The sequence below is a fragment of the Anneissia japonica genome, unplaced genomic scaffold (genome assembly GCF_011630105.1).
Source record: "Anneissia japonica isolate Jap-2015-1 unplaced genomic scaffold, ASM1163010v1 scaffold284824_len513422_cov204, whole genome shotgun sequence".
In the NCBI taxonomy this organism is placed as follows: Eukaryota; Metazoa; Echinodermata; class Crinoidea; order Comatulida; family Comatulidae; genus Anneissia; species Anneissia japonica.
The window spans coordinates 301,244-311,482 of NW_022732066.1; the positions used below are offsets into that span (position 1 = coordinate 301,244).

Consider the following 10,239-nt stretch of genomic DNA (forward strand, 5'->3'; position numbering starts at 1 on the left):
AATGTACTTATATGCTATAATATATATGTGTATTTACTGTAAGTAAATCAAACCACAAAGGTGATATAAAAGAATGTTGCATAAGAGATAAACTATCAGAACCTCGCTACGAATACGCGCTTGTTCCAAACACACACGTGTTGTTCAACAAACGCAAGTGTTTGTGTACGTTTGCGCATGCGTTTTCCAAGGGCAGTCTTAGCGGATAAGTTTATTGCGTTATACCTGCATGGCTACACGGCTCAGTCCCGGATTAATCCCAAGGAAGCGAACGAGTTGCGCGTTATGGTACCTACGACTGAACCTGTGTCCAGTCTGCGCTAGACAAATAAAAAATAACTTAGATAAAGTTTTTCTACGGGGTTAAACAAATTCTTTGAAAAAACCTCTGGGTCGAACTCTGAGAAAATGTCTTGGTATTTATCCACCAAGTTGCAACTGTAATCTTGCTATTAAAAGATCAGGTCTTCACGATAAGAACAATACCTGTCTCTTATACACATCTAGATGTGTATAAGAGACAGTATATATATACATTCAACTGACATAATATGGAACAACCCCAAAACAACATTCACCACACAGTAGTATTGCTTAAATAAATACTTAAATAAAAATGATGTCACCGCTTGAGACAAAGAAGTAATACACTATTGTATATAATTGAGTGTAGTATCCCTGAGAAAAGCCTTGTCACAAAACATGCCATTAAATATGCTACTTCAGTGTTTTACTTAATCTTCATGTGTCTTACTTATGAATTAGTCCAACGTATATTCTTACCATACATATCCCCGAGCAGGTAGCATGAGGAATACTAGTAGTATCCGATAGCGTTTGTCCGCATGTCGGATCTTGAGCCTGTGTACAGTTGTAACACATCAATGCATTGGTACCACCTGAAATTATTAATAACGAAAAAAATTACAAAATTTATCATTGCTTCAAACGGATACACAAATTAACGATACATCTCACTATACTTGCCTTCTGGTTTTGCGTCGCCATCTGGTTGTGCATCACCTGGTTGTGCATCACCTTCTGGTTCTACTTCGCCTGGCTGTGCAGTTTTGACATAATTGCTATTGCATAGATCAGTTGTGCAGCACTCGCTACATATGGTCATGCCTGTCACGTCCGGAATATCTATACAAGTGTCAAGGCAGAATTGTTCACAAGACCTGGTATAAATTTCTATGACTGCGTCTCCTTTAGGCATAGTGGTTTTTGATAACTGCAAGTAAGACGAATATTCAGGGTTTGAAATGGACATAATCAAACCACATCTCAAACTTTGTTTAGTGACAAGTGTTATATAAATACAGATTCGACAGTCATATTATGACAAGCCTAAGAACACTAAACTGGATAAAACAAATAATAAAACTAAAATCGACATAACAGAAATGTGATTGGTTAAAACATTAAGATCAGCTTACATACAACCATCTATTCAGTTTTTAGTTCACTGATGATGACTATGTGATATAACTGAAATAGGCCTATTTCTGAAAAAAATACTTGTTTAAACCTTGGTTTAACTGCTTTTAAATTTTTGTTGTTTATTATCCTTTTGATCGTTTGAATCCATTATTCACGATTTGAGTTATCAGTTATGTTAGTGAGGATGAATTTAGAAAACTGGAAAAAACTTATTTAAAAATGCAGACAAGCAGAAGCTAACATTGTCTTCAGAAATTGCAAAACCTTTAGTGTTTTCCCCAGAAATGTGATTGTTGGAGACGAGAATTAGTAAAGCGATACTCATCATGGAAAAAATCATGTGGACACACAAATATATTCAACGTTACTAATGATACTGTGAACGCACTTAATGTATGGGCTACATGGGAAAGACTGTCGCAACATTAACCCAATATGCTTCTATAATAATTGATTAATCAATCACCATAGTTGAATTATGAATTAATCAAACGTAATGAGATTCTTACCATACATATTCCTGAGCAGGTAGCCTGGGGAATACTACTCGTGTCCGATAGCGTTTGTCCGCAGGTCGGATCTTGAGCCTGTGTACAGTTGTAACACAGCAATGCATTGCTATCATCTGAAAGTATAAATAACGAAAAAATTTGCAAAAATCATATTCATAGATTCAAACAGATACACAACTTAACGACACATCGTATCATACTTGCCTTCTGGTTGTGCGTCGCTTTCTGGTTGTGCATCTCCTTCTGGTTGTGCATCACCTGGTAGTGGATCACCATCTGGTTTTGCAGTAGCCTCTGATTGTGTATCACCTTCTGGTTGTACATGTAAGTCTGTTTCTCCATCGCCTGTCTGTGCAGTTTCGACATAATGGATATTGCAGAGATCAGTTGTGCAGCACTTGCTACAAACGGTCAAGCCTGGCACGTCTGTCATATTTATACACGTGTCAATGCAGTGTTGTTCACAAGACCTGGTGTACATTTCCATGACGGTGTTTCCTATAGGCATGAAACCTTTTAACAACTGCAAGTAACACAGAATTACATCAAGCATTCACACGAAAGTACCATTGATATACAAATACACACTTTACTGATTTAACGGTATTTAATAATTCCAGACGTCCGATAATGCAATGATAGGCCTATAATGGAAACGTGAAAGAAGATGGATCTGACTTTTATGGAACGGGAAATGAAAAAAAGACTATAAATTTAAGGCCGCGCAGTCGCTCCAGGCAACTAAGTATAGGCCTATCAGAATTTGCAAGATGACTATATTTATGACGATAGTGAATATTAGAGAAAACGTATGTGCCCATCGGGATTCGAAACCAACACCCGATTTCCGTTTGAATACTATGAGGACAAGTGGTATACTCCCTTGAATTTTCCCATTAAGAAACTGACTTTTAGAGACAGTTGTAAGGCCAACATAATGAGATTCTCCTTACCATACATGTCCCTGAGCAGGTAATCTGAGGAATACTACTCGTATCCGATAGAGTTTGTCCACAGGTCGGATCTTGAATTTGTGCACAGTTGTAACACAGCAATGCATTGCTACCATCTGGAAATGAAAATATATTGATAGATAAAAACAAATTTTCAAAAAGCATTAATTATGTAAACGATTAAATATCATCTCCCATCTTATGTTCTTGATTTCTTCAATTCTGTTATGTGTCACTGAAACTTTGGTGTTTGAAGTATCAGTTGCGAAATGTATGTCATGATCTTTATATATACAGTAATAACATTCCAAATTCCTTTTGTCTTTTTGTTCGTGTAAGATATATTATACGGTTTGTAACTGCATATTAGCAGACAGGCATTATAAATTCCTATTATCCGCACAGATCTTAGTTGTTTGGAAGGTCGAATAATCGTTAAATTTACTTACTGACAATATACATCATGACAACGGCCAAAACCAGAGTTTTACAGTCCATGATGGCATCAACGTCTAAAAACAAACATATATATTTTATAACAGCACATTTAACATCTGGATTATTTAATGTAATTATATATCTGTCTCTTATACACATCTTATCATACTTGCCTTCTGGTTGTGCGTCGCTTTCTGGTTGTGCATCTCCTTCTGGTTGTGCTCCAAGAAGGAGGAAAAAAATACAGAGGAAAAACAAACGAATATCGAATAAAAATCCAGATCAATCCAGAACAACAATTCATGAAATGGAATCCCACGCAGTACCAGTGAAATAACTCATGTGACATCAAAAGGGACATATAAATTCTCTCAAGAGGTCACCATTATAATTTTCAGAATAATGTAAAATAGTACTGATACTGTCTGAGATTCCATTACCGAGTGATACATATACAGTATAGGACTAAAGTTAATGAAAAGAGGGTGCCATTTTGTCAGCCATCTTGGTAAAACTAATTTTAATCATTTATAACATATATTACAACCTAAAACTACCTTGAATTTACACAAAAACCCCATATTTTATCAATATATCGGTTTTTTCATTAAAATTGACGCTATGACCTTTGCACTCCCTAATTTGCATGTTTGGGTAATTTTAAACTGTGACAACCCCCTAAAATCGAAGAACATATAATAGGCCTAAGGATAATTTTTAGCATAGTTTCCATCCTTTACGAAACACTACTGGCTAAGTCAATTTTTAGGCCTTTTTTCATAATCGTTGCTGGTCTAATATACTATGTACACATATTATACATTTATTTAGGTGATATACCGGAATTGAATTATTGAATGGAAATTACACAGTCCACTGTATCAGATCATGGTCGGGACATATAAATACCCATTATTATTGCGCAAGGTTATTGCGCAAGGTAGTGAAATAGTGCTGTAACACTAAACAGCTCTTAGAACATCATTCAGTTGGCCTCGTGTCAATTTCCGGAGTTTGTGTTTGCAAATTTTGTTTTCAAATGTTCTTACGGTTTTCTTTCTATTTCATCACCAAATATAGGTCAAATATTTTCGAACTTACATGGCTCTTTACCGAAACTTCATGAGAATCGGCCATATATGCCAAAAGAACAGTAGTTAATGATTTGAATGCTCAAAGATGCTACGAACATGATGTTGTATCGTATATATACGATTACAAGTGAGAAGTTCCATTTACAATTGTATGTCAGGACGTGAACATGTAACCAAATAATATTATCATACAGAGGTTTAGTTTGTACAAATCATCTAATGTTTGATAAAAAAAAAATCAAATTATTAATTAAGTTCCATGTTGCTGAAAACAGCTCCACTCTGAAGGAAGCTAACCCGACATCCAGAGAACCCGATATAAATATCTACTGTATATCGATTCACCACATGTATTGGCACAGACCTACCCCTAAGATACCTTTCAAAATAAAACTGGCTTTTGTGTTTACACACAGAAAAGCTGTGGTTAAAGACCATGTATATGTATTGCTCTAATTGTTACAAACCATAGAAAAATATTGGCATACATTTTAGTTTTACACTAAAGAATATTAAACAAAAATGAGAAGTGAGATTATTTCTAATAAGAGATTACCATTTTCCGAGGTTGTAGATCGCATTTTATGTATACCTCGAGAGTCCGAGGTAGGCAGGGTAATGATTGTTTCGCGAAGCCGCTGCATTCTTCTGTGTTTTTTTATCGCGCCCACCAATGCCATGAACTATCATGATGAGATAGATTTCAGTCCCACAACTTTGATTTACTGTTCACGTCGCCGATACAATCGCTCTCTAATGCAGCCAGTGTTGTTACCCTTCACTCCCCCACCCCAAATTTGGGAAGAGGGTATTGAAATGAGCTCCGTCTGTGTGTGTGCGTGTGTGTGTGTGTGTGTGTGTGTGTGTGTGTGTGTCTGTTTGGTGCGTTTGTAAATTCCGGGAGCATAACTCAAAAACTACCTGACCGATTAACCTCAAAGTTTTACAGCATTGACAATATTACATGTATCTCGGACCCCCTCCAATTTGGTGCTCATCAGAAGGTGTAGACTTTAGAAAGTTATTATTTTTCGCTCGCAACTGACAGAGCCAACTCGAGCGGATCGTTCGAACGAGTCATTTGATTAGGCCAGGCTCACTATAGAGCGGACCGATTCGAGACCATGTGTCAAATTCTGGACAAGCATCCCGGAAGGAGTGTAAGGCCGACTGACGGGCTTGCGGATGGATTGGAGAAGATGGAGATTTTAGAATGCTTTTTAATATTTTCTGGCCGTATACCGGTATCTCACAATCAGTCCTAATTTAGAAAAAAAAATTGTGGAAAATAATAAAATATGAAAAAAAATATTCTATATATGCAAAATAACAAAAATAACAAAATAAATTGGAAAAAAAACTATAACAAAAAAAAAGAGGGAGATTTGAACTTTACACTTAATACATGCACTTTTACCGCTTTGCTGCATATTACTTAGAGGCACTGTGCGAAATGCGCTATATAAATGTAAATTATAATTATTTATTATTATTATTATTATTATTATTATTATTATTATTATTTCGCTTGATGTTTCTGGATTTTCCTCAAGCCTTAAAATTATTATATATGCACAAGTATCTCTTTCGAGATTCAGCAAAGCTGAAAATAAGTCACAAAAGAGGGTCTATCTTTCAGATCTCTGAACATCGTGACGTCAGACACTTTACAAGAAATAAAGGAACTCAAATTATGCCTGGTACTTTTCTTTCTTTGTTAGATTCCTCTTCTGTTACGTTTCAAATTACTGTATATTAATCATTGCAATATTCCTCTTGCTGATTCTGGGATTTATAGGCCCATATATATATATATGTAATAGTGTGTTTTATGCCTTAGTATTCATTTTCAATTATAGTTAGTCTGTAATTAGGCCTAAGGAATATTTTTTAGTATAGGTTGTTATCTCTTTCTTTGTCTCATAGTTATGGAGTGGTAATAGTGGTCATTACATGATCAGTGTGTTACGTAAACCCATAATAGCAAAATAGGGCCTTGCTATTCCCTGTGATAATCATTAGGCATACCAGCCCTACCCTAGGGGCGATAGTACCTCTCCCAACCACATTCATTACCTTATTTGGCATACACAATTAGCATATATCTTTGTTAATTAATTGCCTTATTTGGTAATGGTGAGGTGCAGAGGGTCCCGGTTAAAAATATAAAAGTCACTTTAGGGTGTTAACCAGGACTAGGAACCAATAAGAATGAACTTATCACATGATTATAATTAAAAGATAGACTAGAACTTACGCAAACAAGGAGGAGCCTATTCTTCTATAAGATACCAGAAACTTTGTTGCTAGAGGAGAATTGAATTTTGGAGTGAAAGAAATCGAATGAAGAAGTCCAGTGAAAGAAGAGCGGTACCTCAGCCCGAGGGCCGTGGCTCAGGGCATGTGGCCAGAGTACTTACTACCAGCCTAATGATAAACTAACATAGATGGGGCAGAGTCTACACCGTTCAGCTCTGCTCGAGCTGACTCAATGGAGATCGGGTAGGTTTCTGTCCCAGTCGAAAGTTAAGTTATTTGGCTGGAGTAAGCAGCAAGCCCATTTTAATTTTACAAGTTTTGAGATTTTTTTGGATATAGGAACACCCAGGCCCATGTCTGCTCGACATAGGATAGTTCATGGTGTTACCTCATCATATTGATGGACGATTTTATTTCTGGACTGACTGACTGAGTGCATGGAGGTAAATGGAATCAGGCTTTTTATTTGGCAATTCCCTCTTTTTGAATTCGCTACTATCTTATAACTTTGTTTTGGAATTCTACGATATTCCGTCGCTATCGCTATTGCCGGATTTGCTTCATTCGCTCGCACATCATCGAACACTAATATTGGACTGTTGATAAATGGACAATAATAATGTTTTATCTTCAATTTGATCTCACGTTAGTAGTTTTAGGTTAGTTTAAGTCCCTGTATAAATCCCCATTATAATCTCCTTTATTTAATAAATATTTTCATTATTTTGTATTACAGAAAGGATTCCGTAGTTTTCATTATGGTTGCATAAGCTTCTACCGACTGAGCAGCGCGTAACTGGAACCCGAGTCCCCACGATGAATTAAGTGACTGTTCGCTTACTCTCAAATTAGGGATGAACACTCGCTACACAGACATATATATCCAACCTTCGCACAATGTTTGGCTTTCACGTAAACCTAGAAGGTTCATTCGGCGCTTTAGTGATAATCCGTGCAACACCACGGATTCAGTTGTTAACAATTAACTGTCAGCTTTCCGAAGGAGAAACCAAAATTCTATCCCGAGGACTCAAATTATGCCCAAAACTGAGGCAGTCTGACCCACAACAACTATCTTTGGATCTGGAAGCTTTCTTCCGACGTTTAAGATGCCGTGAATTTTTCGCCGATTCCGACGGCAACACCACGAATAACACGGGCAATGTTAACAAATTCAAACCAAAAAGTACCTGGAATCCTCCTAAGAATCGTTGCCCAGCTTTAGAAACTTTCATTCAGGCCATTGAGGAGGACGTTAAAAATCACGCTCCTAGTCCAGATTTTCGCGACAATCTCACAAAAAATGAGAGGCAGGCCATCGCCAATTTGCGTCAGCGTGATGATATTATCATCAAACCAGCTGATAAAGGCTCTGCCACTGTTGTAATGGACATTAAATTCTATGAAGAGGAGTCCTTAAGACAACTAAACAATCCTCTTCACTATCGGAAGCTCACAGAGGACCCCACTCCGGAAATTTCTAAGGAAGTGGAAAAATCTGTATTTAAGATGGTTAAAAAAGGTTCCATCGATCCCAAAATTGGACCCCATCTCATCCAGGTCGATCCGGCACAAGGACGTTTCTATGTCCTACCCAAAATCCACAAAGCAGGCCATCCTGGCAGACCCATAATTTCGGGCAACGGTACTGCTACAGAAAAGAAATCTCTAAATATGTGGATGATTTATTGAGACCATAATGTTGTTGCTCTCCCCTCGTACATTCAGGACTCCACAGACTTTATCCGCAAAATTAACCAAATTTCAAATTTACCTAATAATACTGTTCTGGCTACACTTGATGTTTCGTCATTATATACTAATATCCCTCATAAAGAAGGTGTTAATGCGGGCAATTCAAATTACAAACAAATTCGGGGCAAAACCCCATCTAAATCACATCTACGTGAACTTATCATTCTGATTCTGACCAATAATAACTTTGTTTTCGGCGACGGTCATTACCTTCAAATTCATGGCACAGCGATGGGCACTAAACTGGCTCCATCTTTTGCTAACTTATTTATGGGACAATTTGAGGCCAATTTCCTGTCCCTACAGCCCAAGAAACCAGATGTTTGGTTTCGTTTCATTGATGATATCTTCATGATCTGGACCCATGGTGAAGATAGTTTGGATACGTTCCTGTTGAACATTAATTCGGCTCATCCCACAATCAAATTCAATGCTAACAAATCCACAAGCAGTGTAGATTTTCTGGACATCACCGTGACCATGGAAAATGGTACACTCAAAACTTATCTCTTCCGTAAACCCACGGATAAGCATATGTACCTGCTCCCTAGCAGCTGTCATCCCCGCACTGTACAAAAACATTCCGTACAACCAAGAATTGCGCATGAGACGCATTTGTTCTTTGGATTTAGATTTTCAGAATCGCACAGAAGAGCTATCCGGACATCTCCGGAATAGAAATTATCATCGAGGACCCATCGAAAATGCTGTAAAAAAAAGCAAAAAAAAGCAAAGGACATACCTCGTGCTCAAACACTGACGTACAAACCACGTCAGCGATCGACCAGAGTGCCACTGGTCACTACCTATCACCCTAGGTTACCACCACTAAGGGCTATAATTCAGAAACATATGCCCATTCTACAGACCACAAAACGTCTTAGGTCTGTTTTTCCGGATACACCGTTCATAACCTATCGCAGACCCCCTAACCTTCGTGATATATTAGTACGATCTAAATTCAAGAGGCAAATTAACTCTTGCGACAGCCATAATTTGGGTAGTCATCTTTGTGGTTCATCATGCAAAGCATATGCTCCTTGCTTGATTCTACACAATCATTCAAGAGCAACCAAACAAATCACATATTTCGGATAAGGCAATCAATTAATTGCCTCACCAAAAATGTCATTTATCTCATATATTGTAATATTTATGGTAAACAATATGTCGGAGAAACAAAAAACACACTCCGTATGAGAATGACACAACATAGATCAGCTATCAGAACATCTAATAGTCCAGTCCGAAATGTAGCAATATCAGAGGTTGCATTTTTTTTTTGCTATATTTTTAAAAAATTGGATATGATGTAGAATAGACATTGATAAATCAAAAAAGTATGTGCGACATTTTTTTTTTCATACGTAAGGGGGGTTGCCAGTAGTTTCAAAATGGCCGCCATTTTTTCCTAAAATTGTCACTAATATTGTAAGTTTATGTTATTGAAATGCAGCATTCAATTGGAAATTCACTCATAACAATGACAACAACAGTTAACTAAATATTGTACACATTTTTGAGCTATTACAATTTAAAATGGCTGCCATTTTCCATTATTTTAGCTTTTTAGCATACATATTAATATAATAATAGCCGATCTGTACTGTAAAACAAAAACGTGTGATAGAGCTAGTTATACTGTATGCAATTGCCATATGCTGTTAATGGTTATTACCATAATAAATATGTATATATGTTCCAAAAATACGTCAACTTGACTTTTGTTTTCATTGTCATCACTTTCACCAATATATATATATATATATATATATATATATATAT

General features: G+C 36.8%; 1 protein-coding gene across 1 annotated transcript in view; it reads right to left on the reverse strand.

The window, feature by feature from the left end:
• Nucleotides 1–10,239, reverse strand: part of LOC117115569 — a 23,776-nt gene that overhangs the window by 7,450 nt on the left and 6,087 nt on the right. Inside the window, exons 3-8 of the mRNA XM_033259423.1 lie at nucleotides 3,358–3,420; nucleotides 2,909–3,024; nucleotides 2,160–2,478; nucleotides 1,953–2,068; nucleotides 988–1,234; nucleotides 784–899 (exon numbers count right to left, since the gene is read on the reverse strand). Of these exons, the coding sequence (XP_033115314.1) occupies nucleotides 784–899; nucleotides 988–1,234; nucleotides 1,953–2,068; nucleotides 2,160–2,478; nucleotides 2,909–3,024; nucleotides 3,358–3,406 (963 nt within the window). The 5' untranslated portion in view covers nucleotides 3,407–3,420. The remainder of the gene's footprint in view (nucleotides 1–783; nucleotides 900–987; nucleotides 1,235–1,952; nucleotides 2,069–2,159; nucleotides 2,479–2,908; nucleotides 3,025–3,357; nucleotides 3,421–10,239) is intronic.